Source organism: Tachysurus fulvidraco, chromosome 12, assembly GCF_022655615.1.
Source record: "Tachysurus fulvidraco isolate hzauxx_2018 chromosome 12, HZAU_PFXX_2.0, whole genome shotgun sequence".
Lineage (NCBI taxonomy): Eukaryota > Metazoa > Chordata > Actinopteri > Siluriformes > Bagridae > Tachysurus > Tachysurus fulvidraco.
The window spans coordinates 17,422,512-17,448,022 of NC_062529.1; the positions used below are offsets into that span (position 1 = coordinate 17,422,512).

The 25,511-nt window shown below is 39.9% G+C and overlaps 1 protein-coding gene across 2 annotated transcripts in view; it reads right to left on the reverse strand.

Moving 5' to 3' along the window:
* The window catches only part of eipr1 (EARP complex and GARP complex interacting protein 1), a 44,373-nt gene that overhangs the window by 15,523 nt on the left and 3,339 nt on the right, over positions 1 to 25,511 (reverse strand). The window contains exons 2-5 of one of the 2 annotated variants that reach the window (XM_027172020.2): positions 23,919 to 24,002; positions 15,994 to 16,126; positions 9,484 to 9,640; positions 4,317 to 4,416 (exon numbers count right to left, since the gene is read on the reverse strand). In XM_027172020.2, coding sequence (XP_027027821.1) covers positions 4,317 to 4,416; positions 9,484 to 9,640; positions 15,994 to 16,126; positions 23,919 to 24,002 — 474 coding nt within the window. Of the gene's footprint in view, positions 1 to 4,316; positions 4,417 to 6,359; positions 6,529 to 9,483; positions 9,641 to 15,993; positions 16,127 to 23,918; positions 24,003 to 25,511 lie in introns of those variants that run through there. The other variant, XM_027172022.2, reaches the window with a different exon arrangement.

The following is a 25,511-nucleotide window of genomic DNA, read 5'->3' on the forward strand; positions in this document are numbered from 1 at the left end:
TCAAGTCAATCCAAGCATTTGGCCATGATGTATACGATTACCAATTTCCTCACCCTTATGTCAGATCATTGTGTTGTAGTTTTAACAAGAAAACGTGTTGAGAAGAAATATTCCACCTTCCTGCAGTCAACATAAGGAACAGCAGACTCAGTGAAGCGCATCAGCTTAAAATCAGCTTTATCTTCTCCAAAATGTAGCTGTCTGTGTTCTGTTTAAGGTGTGATGACATATCGCTGTGGTAACTGCAAGCTTATTATGTTTCCTTCCCTGCCTACATTAGTTTATGGTGTCATTTTGAACTACAGTAGACATCTAATGAGAAAAGGTAAAACTGCTTGCATAAGCGATTTGCAAAAATGTTGGCTAAAAGACAAACATGAAACAATAAAAAAAAATTTAACAACAACATGGCAGGATGGTTTAGAAAAGAAGAAGAGCAGAAGGAGGGCACCTCATCACTCTTGGAAATGACAGTTTTGTGATAGTATGAAGCAAAGTGAAAGAATGTAGCTGTATCGAATAATGATAAACAAAGGCCAGTGTACTGAGCGTCAGTGGGAGTTGTCCTGCGATGCTTTGTTTCATCGCTTGGTGCTGAGCTGATAGACAAGCCAGATCTTACCCTGCCTTTCTCCTATAGTTTTTTTTTTCGAAGGCTTTTTGGAGGAAAGCCAGAGCACAAAGGCATGTTGGAGTGGATCGATCCTGGCCTCGCGCTCACACCGGGTAGGGACTTATTACTCTATCATCCGGCGTCCTTTTATAAAAAAATTAAAAAGTCTTCATTCATATGAAGCACCTTGAGATTTTTCTGGAAATAAACAGTGCTAAATAAATATGAATTATTATTTCATTAGTACTAAGGGAAAGAACATGCATCTTTTACTGCAGTGCCCATCACAAGCACCACCCTTGCCAACCTCCATTAGCCTCACTGCCATTAAACACTAGCGTGAACTCGGAGGCATGATGGCATACACTCTGTTCCCTCTCACAAGATTCGCTGAAAGCTCACTGCTATTTCTCACACTGTGCTGTTTTGCTAAGCTGGCTTGGCTTTAGCTCGGGTGTTTGGTAAGCCGCGAAGCCGTGAGCTTGTCGAATTCTCGAGCAGAATTCGCAGAGATTTGGGGGTAAGAAAAAAAAAAGGTAAAAAAAAAAAAAAAAGCTTTACAGTCTGTGCAGCGGCAAGGACGCAGCCGTGATGAACACATCAACGTGAGGCGTTCTGGCTCAGAAGGAAAAAAGGGGTGTGAGGATAGACGAGATGAAGGAAGCTGGCATGTTTTCGTGTGTATAAGGAAGGTTTGCATGAGGGAGATTAGCATTCTCATCAGCGCTGCCAGAACCTGACTGAGCTCCCTGCCTCTCTGTCTCTCTCTCGCTCACTCTTTTTCCCTCTCTCACCCTTTTTTTCACGTCTCTTTTAATGGAGGCTACTCCAGCGGGCCTCGTCACTCGATAACCCCCCTTTTTCTCTGAATACAAAGCTGACATTAGCGTGCCTGCTAAGAGAGGCTCTCTGTGGCAGTGACCCTGGACCTCGTGGGTAACCTCTGCTGAGGTCGAGTATTTGTGTGTGTGTGTGTGTGTGTGTGTGTGTGTGTCTGTGTGTGTGTTTGTGTGTGTGCACGGAGTTCTTGTGGTCTGAATGGAGCGGACGTGTTTGCAGTTCACTGCTTTCGTACACAGGCTCTCGAATGTAGATTAAGGGTTACGTCCTAAAAGGCCAGGGACACGTCCATCCAATGAACTTCAGTCTGCATGGCATCAATTAGTAATAAGTGCAGTGCATTATTAATGAATACCTTCAACACAGTGGTTCCTCGCTAATGGGACATTAAGTTAACCAACATAAACTCACATTTCATCTGAACTTGCATGACTGCAGACAACTTAATTGTACAGGCACAGGTTTGTGGGAGGAGAGGAAAAAATCACCCTAAAGGGACAACGATCATAACCGATCCTTTCACTGTTTTCTGGAGCTCAAGCAAAAGGGCTTTAAGAAAGTTAAAGTTTAGTTTAGTTTAAGGCAGGGTTAAAAGTCAGGATTAAAACATTTATTAAACAAAGTTTAGCTGCAAGGAATCATTCTGACATGAAAGTTAAAGGAACACTGATGTTTTTTCTAATCTGTGTCTATCTACTGTATTTTAAGCATGTGTAATTTGGTTGTTTCCTCATACATCTTACTTTCTAGCTCCAGCTGATTAGCAAAGCAAACTAACTATACTAGCGACAGAACAACAAGGCATAAACAATCTCAGCTACTGTACTACATACATATGTAACGAGTGGTCGAAATAACAACTACTGCTTTTTTCCCCTTAAGTAGATGGGAACAAATTGAAGGGAGGAACTACAGTGAATTTCCAACTTTAAGGAAAGGGGATGGGGAGAGAGAGAAAGATAGAGAGAGAGTAAGCAAGCATCCATCCATCTACTGCTTTAAGTATGAGAGCTAATTAATTTTGGACCACACATCATAGGATTGGTCCAAAGAATCATTCAAGCCAGTTTATCTCTTTGCACTGCACTGAGGAAAACCTAATGCTGCTCACTTGCTTGCTATTGTGTATTCTAGTGTATGTTTGTTATTTCTTTGATTAACGATATTTATCTAAAGCTGCCTTCTTGTGCTATTGGAATTATTTAAAATACTAGGGAGTCGCATTTGAATTCAGTGATTTGTATCAGCGATTTTTACACCCTGAAAATCTCTTGCGTTTGATCAAAACTCCATTATCTCCAACAAGCTGGTTTAGTGAGTAATAGGCATGATGGTGTCAAAATCGTAAAGTAAAACTGAACCTGCTGTCATTCATATTTCATGATTTTTTCTGACAGCTAAGCATTTGAAGATGACATATTCAGACTTCGTTTTTCACTGCTTCAAACTAGGATGATTCAGATTGCATGAGCTCTTCCAGAGGGGAAAAATAGCTGATTACACATTATTAGAGTAGTCAGATGAGCCTGAGGAGTCTGATTGCAGATGGAACTTTCCAGAAAACTTTAACCATAATTTTACTGTACAGAATAAAACTACACCTTCTTTGCTCAGACGTTTCCTCACGTCTCTCGTACGGAGATCTTTGAAAAGCAAAGGTATACTGACTAGAGTTTTAATTTCAACTACAACTGCCTTGCGATATGTTCATTATAAATGGGAATGTTCATTATAAATGAGTTTAGAGTATGGACTGGATTAGCTGTCCATAGGACAAGCTGTTTTGGGGACAAGGTCAGCGAGACTAGTTTGAGATGGTTTGGACATGTACAGAGAAGGGAGATGGTTATATTGGTAGAAGGATGTCGGAGATGGAACTGCCAGGTAAGAGATCAAGAAGAAGGAAAAGAAGAAGGAAAAGAAGAAGAAGAAAAAGAATTTATGTTCTGTAAAGCTGCTTTGAGACAATGTCTATTGTAAAAAGCGCTATACAAATAAACTTGAATTGAATTGAAAACTTGAAGAAGAAGAAGAAGAAGAAGAAGAAGAAGAAGAAGAAGATAAATGAGTTTAGAATGAAGAGTTTCAGTTTTCTTTTCTCAGTAGATCCATTAGAAGTCTGAAATGATGAAATGATGAATGAATACTTTAATAGTTTTGAAGTGATTCATTTAAAAAAAAAAATTTTAGAAATACAGCTAATTAGAGGGTGCCAATATTTAATCTCAGAGACCCAAGTTGAACTGACTGTTGAACAATTTACATTAATGTTGAAGATTTTGTTTGCTTGTGAATGAAATAAACATTACAACTCAGTCATCAGTTATTACATGTGTTTCCTTTGTTACTTTATCATGTACTTATTATATGTTTTTTTTTTACATTACTTATAGTTTATTAATATAGACTTTATGGTTTGAACCTTAATGTAAAGTGTTACCAAAAAAATATCACTCACACATTGATATACACTATAATGGCCAAAAGTTTGCGCACCCCTTGTCCAACACATCCATGTAAGTTCCTCCGAATATTTAAAGGCAGACAAACTGTCAGAAATTTTGAAGCACATATTTGTATAGGATTTTTATGTATACTGTAGCTTTACTATTTCCCTTCAATGGAACCCAAAAATGCATGACAATGCCCCAGTGCAGGAAGCGAGCTCCATGACAACACAATTTGCCAAATTTGGAATTAAAATAGTTTGAGTACCAGATATAATGTATTGAACATAGATTGAAAAACAGTGAAGTATTCCATTCATTTTTCAGTACAGTTGTGCAATGGTGAATAAAGTGTGTTTTAACTGGCTGTAGGCTGATATAGCAGTTATCAAATAATGAGAGAGCTTCTATCTCACCGTGGCCTTGGTGGAGCTTTCCTGAAGGTCCCAGAGCATGATGTGGCTTTCAGCCAGAGAGATCACGCGCTTGCCATCGCCCATCGGCTCCCACAGCACGCTGCCAAAAAGAAGACGCCAGAAGTCTGATCAAAACACCTGTACCTTCACGACCATCCATTGTCACACTCTACTGCAAGACATCAAACTTACAAGATTTCTTTTCTTTTTTCCTACACATAAAAGTCTCTGCAACTGCTATGACAGGATAATGTCATAATCAAGCAGGGTTTACAGCTGAATAACAATCATCCGACTCACATCAGGACCACAGCAGCAGACATGAAGACAGAAATGATGCCATAAGGGGTGAAAAAGAATCCTTCTTAGGATTGGATCCAACTTTAATTTGCATGCATGTCTTCTGAGTTGGGATCTCAAGGGGGCAGGAAAAAAAAAGCCCTTTTATTGAGGATATAAATGACACGGTGATGCAAGGACTGTTTTTACAACCCTCACAAGGTACAGAGAGCCTCTGGTTTCTTATGTGTAACCTTACCGTGGTCTCTCACTCAAAGACAGACAAGGAACATTCACCCATTTTAAGATTTCGATTAATTACATATAATTACAAAAGTAAGAAGACTCCCTTACTGTAACTGTTTTCAGGCTTATTATACCAAAGACCATAAAAGCAGTAGGATTAAAAACATCATACATTTGACCTTGAATAACAGAGACGTTGCCTCCTTGAATATGTAAATAGAGTCCTCCTGGCTTCCTTAAAAGCCCTCAATATATTCAAATTTCAGTTTTAACCCACTTTGCTATTCCTGTCTAATCCACTTTGTATGCACAGTGTATGCAGATGAGCTATAAAGCGTAGCAAGTTATGACCAGATCTATCTTCCAGTCAGTATTAAAGTATGGTCCTTTTAATCCACCACCCTGATAAAAAAGAGAAAATGAGCTTTGCTTTGGCTGAGATTTGTTTCTAGGGTCAAAGATGTTTTTTATTTTTTATTTTGGCTCTAAAGAGTGTTTTAATAGTTTAATAATTAAAACACTACCGAGCTCAAGGAAATACAGGTTGTTTAAATAAATAAGGAAATTATTAAGATGCATAAATGTGATCTAATTCCAGTTTCAAAAAAATATATATAAGGAAAATTACACGTTTTTTTAAGAAAGAAAGAAAGAAAGAAAGAAAGATAGAAAGAAAGAAAGGAGATATAGAAAGACACAGACAGAAATAAATAAATATTCAAAACTAGAAATTAATATCTTTGACATTTATAGTAAGCCAGGATTTTTAATAATAATAATAATAATAATAATAATAATAATAATAATAATAATAATAATAATAATAATCTTTATTATTAGTATTAATATTATTATATTATTGTTTATTTATTTATTTATTTATTTTAATATCTTTGTCCTTATTAAACTATATTTAAAGTGGGAAATGTTTTCTGAATTCAGACTCATGTTTTCAGATTATTAAAATAACCCACATCTACACTTATATAAAAATTCAGACCGATAAAGCAGACTAATAAAACACTTTAAAGTCAATTGTGACATAACAACATCAACGCAATGGGAAAAAACCCCAAAACAAACAAACAAAAAAAAAAAACAGTTCAGAATGATATGATAAATTAAAACCAGGTACAGGAAAAGCAGAATTTAAATAATAATCTAAGAATTGTTTAATAAATTGCAAATATATGAAGGTTGATTGGCACAAAGAGAAAGTGGCGACAATCCACAGAGTAGCACTTTTGCATGTAGTTAAAGGTGAAGAATAACTACTGATGTGTGCAATTTCAGTATTAACTCATTATATGCACAACAGTAGCAATGGCAATAAACGTCTATACGAAAAAAAATAATTTAAGGTTATTCAAGGTCCCTGTGCTGTTCTGAGAGAATGCATGCCATGCAGAGAAAATGTGCACAATATAAGATGTGTTTAAGGATCGACTGGCTGCCGTCCCCCACTGAGATTATTCTATCATTATTGCCAGTATTGACTGACCTACATAACGCACTTACTATTCGCTCCTTCTTGGGTTCCCATTGATCTGGAAGCAGCCCGCTTGGAGTGCAAATCGCACTCGTGATTGCGCCGTCTCACACCACAGTCACAATCCGAGCCCGAAAATTCCTCCCGGCCCCCTGCAAGCGCCTGATTGGCCACGAGGCACTCAATGGCTATTGATTACGAGGTGCACACTAGATTCCAAAATGAGACGAGGCTCTAGTGAAAACGCTTTTTGGTTCTGTCTGTAACAAGCAGCTTGTTCTGGTCGGTTTTCCTTTGATGCTTCATATATTTGGCAGAATTGATGTCACTGTGTGTCTGTGTAAGAAACAAAGAGTGTGTGTGACAATACAAAATGCGGCAGGCCTTACAACAGTAAATGAGGACGTTCCTGTGTGTGCCAGTGTTACTGCTCACAGAGTGTGAAGAGGCGGCCATCTTTAAAAAAAAAAATCCAATATCAAAACAGACAGTCACAGTGTGAACCTCTCATCAAACACACACACACACACAAACACACACAGACACACACACAGACACACAAACACAGGCTTTAAAACTGCATAGAAATAAACAAGCTTGTGCACATGAACACAGCCCCAACACACACACACACTCACGTACACACACACACACACTCACGTACACACACACACACACACTCACGTACACACACACACACACACACACACACACACACACACACACACACACACACACACACACACACACACACACACACACACACACGCGCGCGCACACCTCCTGCCCTTGAGATTTTTACAAGGACAGACACCAGTACCATCAATCTCCACCCCAGGGCTCCAACACTGCGGCCCTGCACTCTGCCAAGAGGAGGCCATTCAACCTCCTCACTCACACTCACACACACATACACTCACACTCACACACACACATACACACACACACACACTGTTGGAGAATAGAGAACACGCTTTCAATAAATGATAATAGCAGCACTCACTAACAGTCAGTTATACTCTACATTGCACTTTGATTTTTTTAAGAGATCATCAGGGAAAAGCACATCTGTCATGTAAGAGGAGCTTTTTAATACGATTGCATTCTCAAACCTGGAAAGAAGACAATTATGATCTAGATACCCTCTTACCCTCTTTTTTTTTAAACAAACTACATACATACAAAACTAGGTAAAGGTAAATATATATTCTTTTTAAAAAAAAAAACATTGTCAATTTATTTTCAAATTATAATAATCTTATTCATTTCTTCCAGTAATTTAAATAAACATCTTTTCGCAGAAAACTTCCATACACACATTATTAAACTCTACCGATTATATGGTACCTCCACTGTACAGGTTATTATAGGAATGATAACATATTCTAACAAGCGCATTAAACTAAACCCTATTTAATACCTTACAGCCAGAATCCTAAATGCCATACAGTGTAAGATAAATAGGGCATAAACGTTGCGTATAGAAGTTCACGCTTCGTGCTAGGGCAAAAGGTGCAAATATATTTCACCTTTCCCACGCACACCTGCGCGCACACAGCTGCTCCGGGCCGAGCGTCATCGCTCACCTGCTCGCTCGGATATCTTTTTAGCGTTCTGTATATGGAGAATTAAAAGCGCTGTGGCACGCTGCACTAGATGGCACCTCTCTGTCCATCTGCTCTCCAATTCAAACCGTCACATCACGACATTAAACTGATCGATACATTCGGATTCTTTAATAAGAACAAAAACAAAAACAAAAATAAATAAATAAATAAAAAATCCTTCTGCTGTCAGCATGACTGTTTTCATGATCTGATCCGAAGACTCTAAACAGACCTTTAGTTAGGTTTTAGAAGTCTTCAAATTCAAACAACGTTAACAGAAACCCCTGTAGTGTGAAAACTCACAGAACTCGACACAATAAAGATAGTTACAGCCATCCGTGGCCAGCAATCTATCACCTGTCAACCACAGTGACACTAGCTGGTCATGGGCGCATATCTTATGTATGAGAAGGCGGATAGCACGTGACACGACTCATATGAGGGTCAGCCCTAGCCTTGTTAATGAAAATACTGAAGAACTTTTAAAGATGATTGGACAAACTATACTTTGCCTTCTCTTAGGTTGTTCAGAGAGTGTAGCGCTAGTTAAAAGTGATGGAAGTGAAGCGTCATTATGAAACAAAACATAACATCTTCAATTAACGACAGCGTTGAAAGGTAACTTCTGCCACGACTCAGTCAACACTTATTTGACTACCCCGCCCTGGGCAGGGGTGGCACGAGCCGCTAAGGCTCTGGGTTGTTGATTTTTTTTTTGGTGGTGATGTTTTTGACTTGCACAATAAGAAGCATGTATATGAATAAATATATAAATGATTAGGATGAGCGTAGGATCCGAGTTTTGATGTGCCGATGATCGAGTGTATAACAAAGTGCTACTAAGTGAAGGCATCGCTTCCAAACTTTCAACCAGAGACCATTCAGTCAGAACGAGTTCAAAACCACACTAAATACCTGACACAAGCTCTTCCACTGGCAGGACGACAGCACCGAGGAGATTTGAGTTCATTGTTTTTCAGCTGAAACCAGAGGCTTTGAAATACAGTTCCTCTTTTATTATGAGGGATAATGAAAATTCTATTACTGTGCAAGCTCCATCAAATTGAACTCTCCAGTGGGAGATGGCAGGAGACTACCATTCAGCAATGCTTAAAAAAAAAAAAAACAATCCGCGACTTAAGCTTTTATTCTTCTATTGTGAATTATGGCATATGATATAGTGCAGGGTGCTAAAACAAAGGCACACACACTTAAGCCATGGAATATGTAGGTCAGTCATCCGGCTGTTGAAATAACAGCAAAAGCCCATTCAACTTCCTTTTTGTGTATAAGAAACAGAAAAAGGGGTGACTGAGAAGGAAGAATAGAAAGGTGGGAGTATTGAAGAACAGATATTTCAGTGGAAGTCAAGAGAGTGAAGGAGAGAGAGAGAGAGAGAGAGAGAGAGAGAGAGAGAGAGAGAGAGAGAGAGAGAGAGAGATTTTGAGCAGATTACACCCATTAGCAGAGTGAGAAGTGCGAACGAGTGTGAGGAAAAGAAACGGGAAGGCTGCTGTAGGGTTGAAATCGATAGCGTGTGTTTTACCAGGCCACATTGCCGTGGGCCGTGTTGTCAAGGTGACAGAGGAGCTGCAGGGCCTGTGGGCTGTGAGCTGAGTCGTCGGGGGAATCGTGGCTGCCTGATTCCCATTCCAGGGGCATCCTCCACACCGCTGCACACGTTAACACACGGCTGTCTGAGACTGCACACACACACACACACACACACACACACACACACACACACACACACACACACACACACACACACACACACACACACACACACACACAAACACAAAAACATGTCAGAATCTCAGTCAGGAATGCTTCCACATATAGAATCTCCCTTCACCCAAATATTTATTCATATACATGCTTCTTATTGTGCAAGTCAAAAACATCACCACCACCACCACCAAAAAAAAAAAAATGCATCCTTGTTTGCTCAAACGCGAGAAGTGTGTGGTCTCGTTCCAGTGCAGGATAATGATGGATAAGGGTCTGTCCTGTCTCATGCTGCCTCTAGAGGCCATACCCCACCACACACACACACAAACACACACACTATCTCTTCTGCCTCACGCACTGCACGTCAAAATGGAAACAGATTTGAACTTGAATTTGACAAATAAGCACAATTTCTTCCCCTAATGTTAGCCATACATGCTAAGCAGAAAAAGAGGCTGCACTTCTCAATTTCATTCCCAGAGTGGGGAAAAAAAGGAATAGCTAAATGAAAAACGATCAATCAAAGCCTGCAGCCTGGCTCCGCAATTATCTGTGCAATTAACTCCAAGATTCTGGTGAAAAACCCGTAAAAAAAACCAAGTCTGCTAATTAACACTGTATGATGAACTATACAGTCATGTGATACTACAGAGGCATTACATTACACTAACCAATTCCTTTTACAAATAAAAATAAAAATACACAGAGACTGACCACTAGAGCAGTGGCTGTGTTCATAGTAGTCATTTTTCTCAGTAAGGACGCACACAGGAAGAAGTCACAGCAATGATCGGGGTGAAGCTGGGTGTTAATTTTTTTGCTAAAAAAAAAATCTAAGCAATTTCAGAGTTCAGCTTTTCCCCTGAAAGCCACTCGATGACATCAGGCACTTTTTTAAAAAAAATGCCTTTATTTTACTTGATTAAGTTGTAGCTCAGGGGAAGTAAAAACAACCATCATTATGGTGAGAGCTGTAGCTGGTGATAATTTGCTAGTTTTTGGTTACTGTGAGCACATTATCTTTTTTTTCTTAGTTATCTCTAATAGTAATACAACTATTGAGCAATTGAGGGTTAAGGGCCTTGCTCAGGGGCCCAGCAGTGGCAGCTTGGTGGATGTAGGAATCGAACTCACAACCTTCCGATTGGTAGCCCAACACCTTAACCACTAGGCTACGACATCCCTGATGATTGCGGCAACAAAATGGGACAAAAGAGTTGATCTGCAAAAAAAATTGTCAAAGGTTATAAAAAGAGCTACATGCCTGAATTAGAGGTCTTCACGGGTCCACTTAGATCCGAAAACCCGAGGTCCGAGCAGGGACCCGAGCGGGTTCGGGTCCGGGTCTAAAAATTTCACGTGTGCCTCAGACACGGGTCGGGTATAATAATAGCGGCATCGAGTCTCGGGTAATTTAAAATGAATGTGTTTTTAACGAACGGACCCAAGAAGACACGTACTACTGTACCTCACATGTGTTCATCAACTCGAGTCCTTTTCCAACCTCTCCTCTGTTTGCCAATACCGCTTGCGACATCGTGTGACTGGCGGTAAGCTAATTTTCGTTGAAACAGACCTGTCAAACAATTTTGAATCCACGTTGTAGCGGTTACACTAAAGTAACTAATAAAGTGTCTAATCGCATACTGTTACAGTACTTACTGCGCGATCAGTACACGTGTGTAGTATGAATACGATCCAGACCATTTATACATCCACCATGTTTACTGCACTACTTATTCGTTTAGATTTTATCCGAAGTGACTTACAAACGAAGACATATACATATACAGTAGTGATGCATCTAAACAAGGTCACAGTGGTTACAAGGTCATTGAGAGGTTACTGGCAATATCATAATAACCACACTTTTTTTGTTGTCGTTTAAACCTTCAACGAGGATTAGCCACGAGTATTAATACAGAAAACAGTTACACTTAAAAAGAGCTGACATTGTACCGTCCACCATTTGTGATTCTGACACCTCGACCAGTTGTGCCAGTCCTGTTGCTCTATGGGATAATGCACTGTGAACTGGTTTCATGATGCAGAATCTTGGCAGAAGCAGATATCATCCAGATATTTGTCGCCTACTGTTGTATAAATACCAAGAATTCAGACATACTTGTTCCTTGGCGTGCTGCTTTTTGTCCACCGTATAGTCGGGTATTCTGACGGAGCAACGGAGATTTATCCAAAATATTTTTGCCAAAACATTATTAGAATATATTGCTGGAAGCATGACTGAAAAAAATAGAGCATTTTACCAGTAAACATCCAGAGAACTTAACCTAATACTCACTGTACTGTATGGTAGAGGAGCTGTGATGATGATGTGGGCTGTGTTTTCCTCCTAAAGCCCTGGGGAACCTCGGTTGAATGCACAGCATCATGAAATAAAAGTATCAGGAGATATTAAATGAAAATTTGGCTGCCTCTGCCAAGCTGTTACAATCGGGTTGTAATGGTTTCGTCCAGCAGGATGACGATCCAAAACATTCCTCCAAATCCACACTAAACGATTCAATGACAAGAGAAAGAAGCTTTTGATTTTGTCATTCCAGTTCACTGATCTATACCTAACGGAAAACTCGTGGCTGAGATGAAGAGGAATCGACAAGAGTGGACCGAGGTTCCTGGAGAATTTGGAGAGATTCTGTGTGCTATGTTCTTCAGCCTTATCAGGCATTATAAGAGAAGACTCACTGCTGTTATGCTCAAAAAAAAAAAAAAATCAAGTACTAATGCAGGGATGCCAATAACTGTGACATGTGGTTTAATTAAAATTATATTTTTATTCGGTTAAAAAGAAAAATCAAAGCATTCATTGACATTAATTAAAGAATAAATTTGTCTCATGGGCAAAATGTGAAGGGAAATAAATGATTATTATTAATAAGGCATCTAATTTAGATTCCAAACTATGCACGCTTGTAAGCACAATGTTCACACCCCTTACACACTGTAACCATGGCAATGTTCACACCCCTTACACACTGTAACCATGGCAATGTTCACACCCCTTACACACTGTAACCATGGCAATGTTCACACCCCTTACACACTGTAACCATGGCAATGTTCACACCCCTTACACACTGTAACCATGGCAATGTTCACACCCCTTACACACTGTAACCATGGCAATGTTCACACCCCTTACACAATGTAACCATGGCAATGTTCACACCCCTTACACACTGTAACCATAGCAATGCTCACACCCCTTACACACTGTAACCATAGCAATGCTCACACCCCTTATACACTGTAACCATACAAATGCATAAAAAGCACTCTCAAGAGTGAACCCTAAGATAATATTAAACTAATTTACATTTCCATTATATAACACGTGCTGATGGAATTTATTGCATTATTCCTTATGCTGCAATTATGATAATAGTGCTGCAGTTATGACAGGACATGTTCCTAGTGCAGCACAGTGCATGGTGCAGTGAAAGCATGATTTCAGCAGCCTTTGACTCCAGATGATCCTTTAGAAAGTGATTCATGCTAATTATATTCCTCTTTTGAACTCGGTTATGGCTCCTCATGCGTCTGCCTCATCACGATCGAGAAGAAGGAAGGGATAAAAAAAATAAAATAAAATCCCTTCTCTATCCCGTCACTCTCTTTTCTTCAGACTGTCATAAACCAGTCGAGGCCATAGGCGCCAGTCATATAAACTCTGGATTTAATTACATTTTCCCTTTCCAATCGGTTGTGTGTTCATTTAATTCTTTTAATTGCCTTGTGGCGAGAGAGGAGAGCTGGGAGTGCCAAAATATGACATGTTCCATTACCACTACGTCTGTTATAACACGAGCCTGGGAGTCTGGGAGTCCAGCTTTAGTGACAGTGCTGCTACACTGCTGCTCCAAGTGTGCTGTGATGTACAGCACTTTAGAGACAAAAATGAAATATGTCTCTATGACAATATCATAATGTTCCAGTCTTCAAACTACCAAAAATACACTAGTCATTGCCTACAATTAATTTAAAAAAATAGGTAACATTTTATTTGAGTAGTCAACTGTAGACACTCGCTTGACCATCATTAATCACACTATCAACTAATTATTAATGGTGCTTGCAAAGCAACATTCTTGTTATTGTGCCGGACAAAACTTCGGCACATAACTTGTCCCACAGCTTTTGTCCTAGACCCATGAATGAGGTGTCAAATTGACCGGCTCATTAAGGAGAGGTGTGCTATGACTTTTATAAGCGATCCGAATTCCGGAATTCCCAGTACGGAAGCTCAAAATGGCTTTTTTTCCCATAGACTTCCATTATAAATTTTGGAGGTTTATAACTCGGCAAGTTTTCGAGCGATTTACACTGAACTCGACCAGCTCCTTTAGGACCTTACTCCGGACAAAGATTCAGTAGCAACTTTTGTCCAAAAATATTGGCACCCCACTGGGTATTCACGTGATGTCACGTGTTGCCCCGCCCCAAAATAAGCAAAATCAAAAAGTTAGCACAACATGGACATGTCATATATCAAAACACTCAGCCCGATGAGCGGAACTTGCCACGTGCAAGCACCATTCACATTTTCTTCAGGAAATGTACATTCTAGTTCTAATTAAAATCCATCCATCCATCCATCCATGCAACATTTAACTGCCTGGTGTAAAGCCAACAACTTGTCTCTGAATATTGATAAAACCAAAGAGATGGTTGTTGACTTCATGAGAGCACAAAGCAACCAATCTCCGCTGACCATCGATGGATCATCTGTAGAGATAGTCAAAAGCACCAAATTTCTTGGTGTTCATCTAGCGGAGAACTTCACCTGGTCACACCAGCTCCATCACCAAGAAAACCCAGCAGGGTCTCTACTTCATAGCAAGTCTGAGAAACACCCATCTCCCTCCCCAACCCTGACACTGAGAGCATTCTGTGCAGCTGCATCACTGTCTGGTTTGGGAAGTGCACCAGTACGGATCGCAAGACCCTGCGGCAGATAGTGAGAACAGCTGAGAAGATCACTCCTCACACATACTCTTCACTCTCCTGCTGTCTGGAAAAAGGTACCATTCGGACCCCTTACAACCAGACTGTGTAACAGTTTCTTTAGACTAACCATCAGACTCCGCAATAACTGAACTGACCCGAGCAAAATACAAACACACTCCCACCCCCACCCCCCCCCCCACACACACACATATACATACACACACACACACACACACACACACACACACACACACTCCCACCCCCACCCCACCCCCCACACACACACATATACATACACACACACACACACACACACACACACACACACACACACACACACATACATACACACACACCAACTGTATGAACTGCACTGACCAAATACACACTCTTCCAATATACATCCATGTCTACGGCACCATCATATCAACTATTTACATGCTGTTTTGCACACTGGTTTTGCTCTTTGCACATGCTGTCTTTCACATTTCAGTCAATTGCTGCTATAATACTATTCCAGGAAACTTGGGAAACAAGGTGCAGGACATTCTGGATGGGGTGCCAACCCTTCATAGGGCACAATCACACACACTGAGGGAAAAAAACATGTCTTTGGACCGGGGCAGGAAACCAGAGAACCCAAAGGAAACCACTGAAGCACGGGGAGAAAATGTAAACAACAATACACACACACTTCAGATTCCACCCGCAAGAATCCACCCTTCACTTCTCAATCCTGCCCCAGTGATATAATAGTTCTTTATTCTTAAGCCTTGTAGCTCCAGAGCTAAATTAAAGAAGTAGAAATCAAACATGTTTTGGTTGAATGACTGAGTTGGGGGAGGAAGAAAAAATGTGCTAACCTCATTTTTGGCTCACCGTTTAAAACACTCCTAGAAATAGTGAGTACTATAGAAGGCTGAAGATAATAATATTTATAAAAGAACACCTTGCCATGAGCCAGCGACAACCCTTTTGTTCTTACGTGTCAAAATGTCAGTGGATTTATGCTTGTTGTGGAATTTGTATCATCATTACCCAGTTGGGAAATTGTTTATTTATTAAGAACAAGGAATTACCTCTGCATGGTTAGTGTGTTGTTGTTTTTTTACATTTTTGTATTTAAATATTTATATTTTTGTAAAGATTTGTTCATATTTGTTAAGAGTGAGTTATTCAAGCCCTTTTCTCGTTCTTGGCGTGGATATTTGTCTTGGATGAGATGAGTAAAAGGGGAATATCTCAATCTCACCCTTTGAGACTCTTGGGTTTATGACTATTAGAACCCATATTCATGACAGACCGCATGAATGAAAGACAGAATGAAGAGTAGAGAGGGACAGAGAGATTGACTCACTCTTGTTGTAACACGTGGTCAGAACTCCTTTGTCAGCAGGACTGGCACCGATGTGCCATATCTCACCAGCATGATGCAGAAGCACGTTCTTATTAATGATATTGTTCTCATCATCAAAGTCAATGATGTGGATCTGCCAGGCAGAAGAAACAAACAGAAATGAGAACAATTCAAATGTAAATATATGAAAGAAACGTGTGTGTGTGTGTGTGTGTGTGGGTGTGTGTGAGCAAGTGAGAAAGAGAGCGAGACAAAGAGGCAGAGAGACAAAAAAAGAGTGTGTGTGTTTGTGTTTGAGAGAGAGAGAGAGAAAGATAAAGAGAACGAGACAGAGAGGCAGAGAGACAAAAAAATGTGTGTGTGTGTGTGTGTGTGTGTGTGTGTGTGTGTGTGTGTGTGTGTGTGTGTGTCTGTGTGTCTGTGTGTGTGTGTTTGTGAGAGAGTGAGTGAGTGAGTGAGTGAGTGAGTGAGTGAGTGAGTGAGTGAGTGAGAAAAAGAGAGAGAGGGATAGTGTATAATAGAGTGAGTGAGAGAGTGAATGAGTGAGTGAGTGAGAGAGAGAGAGAGGGATAGTGTATAATAGAGTGAGTGAGTGTGTGAGAGAGAGAGAGAGAGAGAGAGAGAGAGAGTTGTGTGTGTGTGTGAGAGAGAGAGAGAGAGAGAGAGAGAGAGAGAGAGAGGAGGGGGGAGAGTGTGTGTGTGTGAGACAGAGGGAGAGAGAGAGAGAGAGAGAGAGAAGGAGTGTGTGTATGTGAGAGAGAGAAAGAGATAGAGAGAGAGTGTGTGAGAGAAAGAGAGAGAGAGAGAGTGTGTGTGTGTGTGTGCGTGTGTGTGAGAGAGAGAGAGAGAGATAGTGAGAAAGAGAGAGAGAGAGAGAGAGAGAGAGAGAGAGTGTGTTTGTGTGTGTGTGTGTGTGTGAGAGAGAGAGAGAGAGAGAGAGAGAGTGTGAGAGGGTGTGTGAGAGAGAGAGAGGGAGATTTCACTCGGAGACATTTGCGTTAATATGACAGCAATTCAAAGCTAAAGCACAGGAGATATTTAGGATTTTCATCCTCACACACACCCTGATACTGATCTCTCTTCAGCTTTTTTTCATTTCAACTTTGTTGCTGTTAAACGCTTCTTTTGAACTTGTTAGATTTTAGAAATGTTATGCAACCCATCAGACACTTGCAGAGCCTTTTTATACTGTTTGAAACATTTTTTATAATGAGCGTTTCACTAAAAGTCCTTTCTTCAATGTCATATACAGTATGCGATGAAACATTCCCTCATATGATGTCTGTTGGATCACACATGAAACCATGGAGGAGTTTTATTAACACTGTTTAATGAAAGGAACCTACAAATAAACAAATAAAATAATAAAAAGTCCTATATACTGTAATGAATATCCTTAAGCTTAAGGAAAACAGTCACAACGTGTGTACTGTGTCTATACAGGGTGTGTGTGTTCTGTGTGTACTTTACATGTGTACTGTGTGTGTACACGGTGCATGCTCTTAGTGTGTATTATGTGTATTGTGTCTGTAGTGTTCCTGTACTGTACACGTGTACGCAGTGCCTGTACTTAGTGTGTATTATGTGTATTGTGTCTGCACAGGGTGTGTGTGTAGTGTTCCTGTACTGTACGTGTGTACGCAGTGCCTGTACTTAGTGTGTATGTATATTGTGTCTGCACAGGCTGTGTGTAGTGTTCCTGTACTGTACGTGTGTACGCAGTGCCTGTACTTAGTGTGTATTATGTGTATTGTGTCTGCACAGGGTGTGTGTGTGTAGTGTTCCTGTACTGTACGTGTGTACACAGTGCCTGTACTTAGTGTGTATTATGTGTATTGTGTCTGCACATGGTGTGTGTGTAGTGTTCCTGTACTGTACGTGTGTACGCAGTGCCTGTACTTAGTGTGTATTATGTGTATTGTGTCTGCACATGGTGTGTGTGTGTAGTGTTCCTGTACTGTACACGTGTACGCAGTGCCTGTACTTAGTGTGTATTATGTGTATTGTGTCTGCACATGGTGTGTGTGTAGTGTTCCTGTACTGTACGTGTGTACACAGTGCCTGTACTTAGTGTGTATTATGTGTATTGTGTCTGCACATGGTGTGTGTGTAGTGTTCCTGTACTGTACACGTGTACGCAGTGCCTGTACTTAGTGTGTATTATGTGTATTGTGTCTGCACATGGTGTGTGTGTGTAGTGTTCCTGTACTGTACATGTGTACGCAGTGCCTGTACTTAGTGTGTATTGTGTCTGCACATGGTGTGTGTGTAGTGTTCCTGTACTGTACATGTGTACGCAGTGCCTGTACTTAGTGTGTATTATGTGTATTGTGTCTGCAGTGTTCCTGTACTGTACGTGTGTACGCAGTGCCTGTACTTAGTGTGTATTATGTGTATTGTGTCTGCAGTGTTCCTGTACTTTACGTGTGTACGCAGTGCCTGTACTTAGTGTGTATTATGTGTATTGTGTCTGCACATGGTGTGTGTGTAGTGTTCCTGTACTGTACATGTGTACGCAGTGCCTGTACTTAGTGTGTATTATGTGTATTGTGTCTGCAGTGTTCCTGTACTGTACGTGTGTACGCAGTGCCTGTACTTAGTGTGTATTATGTGTATTGTGTCTGCAGTGTTCCTGTACTGTACGTGTGTACGCAGTGCCTGTACTTAGTGTGTATTATGTGTATTGTGTCTGCAGTGTTCCTGTACTGTACGTGTGTACGCAGTGCCTGTACTTAGTGTGTATTATGTGTATTGTGTCTGCAGTGTTCCTGTACTGTACGTGTGTACGCAGTGCCTGTACTTAGTGTGTATTATGTGTATTGTGTCTGCAGTGTTCCTGTACTGTACGTGTGTACGCAGTGCCTGTACTTAGTGTGTATTATGTGTATTGTGTCTGCACATGGTGTGTGTGTGTAGTGTTCCTGTACTGTACGTGTGTACGCAGTGCCTGTACTTAGTGTGTATTGTGTCTGCACATGGTGTGTGTGTGTAGTGTTCCTGTACTGTACACGTGTACGCAGTGCCTGTACTTAGTGTGTATTATGTGTATTGTGTCTGCACAGGGTGTGTGTGTAGTGTTCCTGTACTGTACGTGTGTACGCAGTGCCTGTACTTAGTGTGTATGTATATTGTGTCTGCACAGGCTGTGTGTAGTGTTCCTGTACTGTACGTGTGTACGCAGTGCCTGTACTTAGTGTGTATTATGTGTATTGTGTCTGCACAGGGTGTGTGTGTGTGTAGTGTTCCTGTACTGTACACGTGTACGCAGTGCCTGTACTTAGTGTGTATTATGTGTATTGTGTCTGCACAGGGTGTGTGTGTGTAGTGTTCCTGTACTGTACGTGTGTACACAGTGCCTGTACTTAGTGTGTATTATGTGTATTGTGTCTGCACAGGGTGTGTGTGTATTGTTCCTGTACTGTACGTGTGTACGCAGTGCCTGTACTTAGTGTGTATTATGTGTATTGTGTCTGCAGTGTTCCTGTACTGTACGTGTGTACGCAGTGCCTGTACTTAGTGTGTATTATGTGTATTGTGTCTGCAGTGTTCCTGTACTGTACGTGTGTACGCAGTGCCTGTACTTAGTGTGTATTATGTGTATTGTGTCTGCAGTGTTCCTGTACTGTACGTGTGTACGCAGTGCCTGTACTTAGTGTGTATTATGTGTATTGTGTCTGCACATGGTGTGTGTGTGTAGTGTTCCTGTACTGTACGTGTGTACGCAGTGCCTGTACTTAGTGTGTATTGTGTCTGCACATGGTGTGTGTGTGTAGTGTTCCTGTACTGTACACGTGTACGCAGTGCCTGTACTTAGTGTGTATTATGTGTATTGTGTCTGCACAGGGTGTGTGTGTAGTGTTCCTGTACTGTACGTGTGTACGCAGTGCCTGTACTTAGTGTGTATGTATATTGTGTCTGCACAGGCTGTGTGTAGTGTTCCTGTACTGTACGTGTGTACGCAGTGCCTGTACTTAGTGTGTATTATGTGTATTGTGTCTGCACAGGGTGTGTGTGTGTGTAGTGTTCCTGTACTGTACACGTGTACGCAGTGCCTGTACTTAGTGTGTATTATGTGTATTGTGTCTGCACAGGGTGTGTGTGTGTAGTGTTCCTGTACTGTACGTGTGTACACAGTGCCTGTACTTAGTGTGTATTATGTGTATTGTGTCTGCACAGGGTGTGTGTGTATTGTTCCTGTACTGTACGTGTGTACGCAGTGCCTGTACTTAGTGTGTATTATGTGTATTGTGTCTGCACATGGTGTGTGTGTGTAGTGTTCCTGTACTGTACACGTGTACGCAGTGCCTGTACTTAGTGTGTATTATGTGTATTGTGTCTGCACATGGTGTGTGTAGTGTACCTGTAATGTACGTGTGTACGCAGTGCCTGTACTTAGTGTGTAATATGTGTATTGTGTCTGCACAGGGTGTGTGTGTGTGTGTGTAGTGTTCCTGTACTGTACGTGTGTACACAGTGCCTGTACTTAGTGTGTAATATGTGTATTGTGTCTGCACAGGCTGTTTGTAGTGTACCTGTACTGTACGTGTGTACGCAGTGCCTGTACTTAGTGTGTATTATGTGTATTGTGTCTGCACAGGGTGTGTGCAGTGTTCCTGTAATGTACGTGTGTACGCAGTGCCTGTACTTAGTGTGTAATATATGTACCGTGTGTATACAGTTTGTGTGTGTACAGTATGTGTACTGTGTGTGTGTGTGTACTGCATGTACTGGGTGTGTGCTGTTTGCTTGCTATGTGTGTACATTGTGGATATGAGACCGAGCATTTGAGAGCATTTCTGCTGATCAGACGGCTGGAGTTTGGAAAAGAAACCATTAACCTTGGGTTGGAAGGCATGAGGGAAAATTATTAGGCAAAGTTATAATTTTATGGAGGCAAGCAATACAAATAAATTCCAATGACTGGACAGGATAATTGGAGGCAAAAGAAGGTCTTATAATAGGAGCTGGCGATGAACAGTGCTCAGGTAGAAGGTCCATGCATGATTTATAGAGTTTTCTCCCAGAGATGCAGAGTGAGTCATCGCTCTTGGCCACTTGGGCCTCCTTCTCTACCGTATTAATTATTTGAGGAGGAGGCACAATGGGCTCAGGTGTAAAACAGGCCTCCACTTTGGCTCCTCTCAGTAAGGGCTCTTTAGAGAAGCACATGGCAGAAACACGGCCGCGTGCAGAGAAGCGAGCTGAAGAAATAAGCAAGAAGCGAAGATTAACTATAATAGACTAATGACAGCCTCCAATATATAAAGCGCACAAAGACGTGAGCGGACATCACAGGAGGCGGAGAGAGGAAATAGTGCACTAAGGCAGCATTAAGGCCACTAACAGCACTGAAGCAAGAGCGATAAAACTGAAGGCTTATAATTAACCCGGATTACAGAGGGGCTGCCTGACGAACTTTCTGTACAAAGTGTACAAAGTCTCGGCTGGAAGAATAAGCAGTGATCGAAGTGTCGTGTAGAGCATCATCTCTGTATGGCTCAGTGAAAAATACTCAAAACTTATGTGCCTTGTTTCAGGCACAATAAAGTCTGAGTAGGTACGTAGTCGGGACGTTTATACCGTATGCGCATACATGATAAGGTCTACATAATGTAGATCTGAAACCATCAGGTAAATATGGAAATAGCAATGTAAACCGGCTTGTGCGCTTGTGCGGTACAGCAATGTGAACGCAATGACGGACGCTTTTACAGAAGTGCTGGTCAGAATATTTTTTTTTTCACTGTACTTATCTTTTAGAAACTGAAATCGGAATAAAATCTTTCGGATTGAGGAGAACTGGCGTATTTTTAGGTAAACACACCCAGTGACGATCAGAGAAGTGAGAAAAAGAGAACAAAGTTAGTTCTTAAATAAGGTTGGCAGTTAGTCAGAGGATTTATCCATCACTGTCAAATTTGTATCACAGTTGTAATGATAGCTAAAGGTAAATTAGTTAAACTAGTTTGTTCTGCAGAGACAGGTTCATCCGGTGTTGTTTATCTATAACAGAATGATTCATTTATTTATTAAGGATGAAAACTTGGTTTACTTAGGAACGATATGAACGATTTGTATCTGTAGTGACCAGAGACTGACATTGTCCAACGGCAAAATTAAGCAAACACTGCGATATTCAGTGACATTACCACAACATGCCTTCAGCTAAGACTTCATTTCATGTGCGTCGAATGTACATTTCTCCTAGAAAGTAAGTTCAGTCCCAGGTCCACCAAGCTGCCACTGTTGGGCCCCTGAGCAAGGCCCCTAACCCTTAATTCCTCATCTCTATAAAAAAAATGAGATAATGTAAGTCACTCTGGATAAGGGCATCTGCCAAATGCTGTAAAAAATAACTACGTATGTGATGTCACTGGTAGCCTTCCACAGAAAAAGCACAAAGTAAATAAATATATATGAAATAAATAAATAAATTAAAATTATAAAAATAAATATATAAAAATACAAAAGTATGAAAAAAATACAAAATACAAAAAATATAAAAAAGTTTTTTTTAAAGAAACAAATAAATATAAAATAACTAAATATAAAATAAAATAAAATCTGTTTTATGGAATGTTTTCCCCTTTCAATTGTCTTCAGCTCTTTCTTTCCATGGCTCACACATGCATAGATAAATTGGGAGGAGTCATGTTGATAAGGGATTAGTGGATATGTCCATGCAGCTGAAACCGATTCATCATCTGGTTTCATTCATCACCTCTCATCTGTGTTGTATGACTGTTTTATGAATCAGACACAGATATGTTCATATATGTTCGTATGTCCTTTCATCGCTTGATATTGAATGAATAATATTCAAGCCATTATCGCATGCACATTATGTGCATACAGACGTATATATGCATCCATATAATGTGTTAATGTGCATGTGATAATGGCTCATTCATTTAAATAAACAGCAACACACGGGCAACAGCAGGGGGTCAGTCTGCAAACACATGAATTCAAATCACTTTTTTCTCTGCCTTGCTCTCATGGACACGTGCACGAACGCATGTTCTCTCTCTCACACACGCACACACACACAGACGCACAAACACACACACACACACACACACACACACACACACACACACACACACACACACACACACACACACACACAGGTCGGCATTTTTCACTGCTTCTCAAAAGCTTTAGAGATGAATATGTCCACAGGAGTGCTGTAATTGGCACTAGCAGGTAAATGAGATTGAGAGTGCTGCTCTCTGAACCCGAGGCTAGATATGATGGAACGGCTGGACGCAAGCTGAGGGATTTAGGGATCTGATCAGAGAGAGAACAAAGTGAAAGCACGATTAATAAAAGCTTTAAAATTCTCTCAATTGAGGAATTAATCGGTTTACATTTCTGGCTCGACAAACACGCTTTACATTTTATTTATGAATAATTACATATGAATGATAACTTTGTAAGCATGTGAAACTTTTTTTTTCATTCATCTGTGGTACCAGCTTCTATTTTGACACAAGTTTAAATTTGCTCTGATCAAACTGCGCATGTGTAAAGACACATTTGTATCACGTCTCAGCACATTTGCGTCACGTGTCACGTCTCAGTTTATAATTCGTTTTGATATCCGCATGCTTTATTATGCTTTATTAGCTAATGCTTTCAATCGATATTGTAGGTATTGTAGGTTTGGGAAAATATTCACTGGAAAGAGAATCGATGTTGTGAGATTCATAGGATTCTGTGACCTTCTACACTGTTCAGTAAATTTCCTAATGAATGAAGTGTAAATTAGAGCACTTTGTTAATGACAGGAAAATAAACAAAAAGAATTGTGAACGGTTCGATTGCGGCTGAAAAAAAAATCGGGGAATAAATGCATTTCAAACAGATCAACTGGAAAATTCATTTCAAGGGTATAATTTATTTTTAAATGTACGATTACTCACCTGATTATCAAATTTGAACGACTGTGTGCCCACTAGGAATCTTATGGCATCGGTTTCTGCCGTCTGAGCTGTTAAAGCACGGCACTAAAACACAAAGAAAGAAAAGGAGCTCATCAGCTGGTGGATAAGGGATAGATAGATAGATAGATAGATAGATAGATAGATAGATAGATAGATAGATAGATAGATAGATAGATAGATAGATAGATAGATAGATAGATAGATAGATAGATAGATAGATAGATAGATAGATAGATAGATAGATAGATAGATAGATGATTTTTTATTTTTTTTTTTGCATGTTTGTCACACTTTTTTCACACTTTTGTCACACAAATTTAAATATTAGTCAAAGATAAGAAGACACTTTTCACAAAGGGCCATGTGGGTTTGGGTTTTGTTTTCCCTTAATAATAAAAACTTTCATTTAAAAAATGCATATTGTATTATCTTTGACTAATATTTAAATTTGTTTGATGACCTGAAAAATTAAAGTGTGACAAACGTGCAAAAAAAATAATAATAATAATAATAAAAAATCAGGATGGGGTCCAACACTTTTTCACACCACTGTAAATAGATAAATAGCACAAAAAAGTTGGAAAATATCAAACACAAGGAGGAAGAAAAGTGATGAACTGTTTTCGTATGCAACATATATCAATATAAAAACAGATGGTTTCAAAATGTAACTTTTTTTAAGTGATGAAAAGTCTGTTAATTAATATCTGTGAATAATTATATTCAGGGACATGTAAGTAATATTTACTCATTATAAACCTAAGATTCTTAACATACCCATTAGTATAACTTTAATAAAAAACTGATGAAGCACTGACTCACATGACACGTCACAAAACTTTCATGTAAAATTTGCTTTGGTTTGTATCGTGGACAATCTTCAAATGAACTCTGGCTTCATTTAAGAGGCAAAGTTTGTAGTGTAATTGCAATGCTTTGTTTCCATTTAAAACTGAATTTAATCTTTCTTAATCTTAAACTGAAACTAAGCCCCTGCACAACACTGTGAACAGACAAAAAAGACTTCATTCCCTGAACAATCCCATTGAGTGTAAAGTGTCCAGACACTTAACAACTCACCATAATTATATATCTATAAGTACTGCATTATCAGAACTGTCAGTCATCACATCATCCGTATACGTTACACACACTAGTGCTGCTATATATTGTACAAAAAGCGTAATATTGCACAATATTGTTATTTGCACTACCATGCCCTTCTCACTTTATGTACATAACTAAACAATCATCTCTGTATTGTCTTGTATAGTCTGTTTTGTCCTGTCTAGTCTGTTTTGTCTTGTCTTGTATAGTCTGTTTTGTCTTGTCTTGTCTAGTCTGTTTTGTCTTGTCTAGTCTGTTTTGTCTTGTCTAGTCTGTTTTGTCTTGTCTTGTCTACTCTGTTTTGTCTTGTCTTGTCTAGTCTGTTTTGTCTTGTCTTGTATAGTCTGTTTTGTCTTGTCTTGTATAGTCTGTTTTGTCTTGTCTTGTATAGTCTGTTTTGTCTTGTCTTGTATAGTCTGTTTTGTCTTGTCTTGTATAGTCTGTTTTGGCTTGTCTTGTATAGTC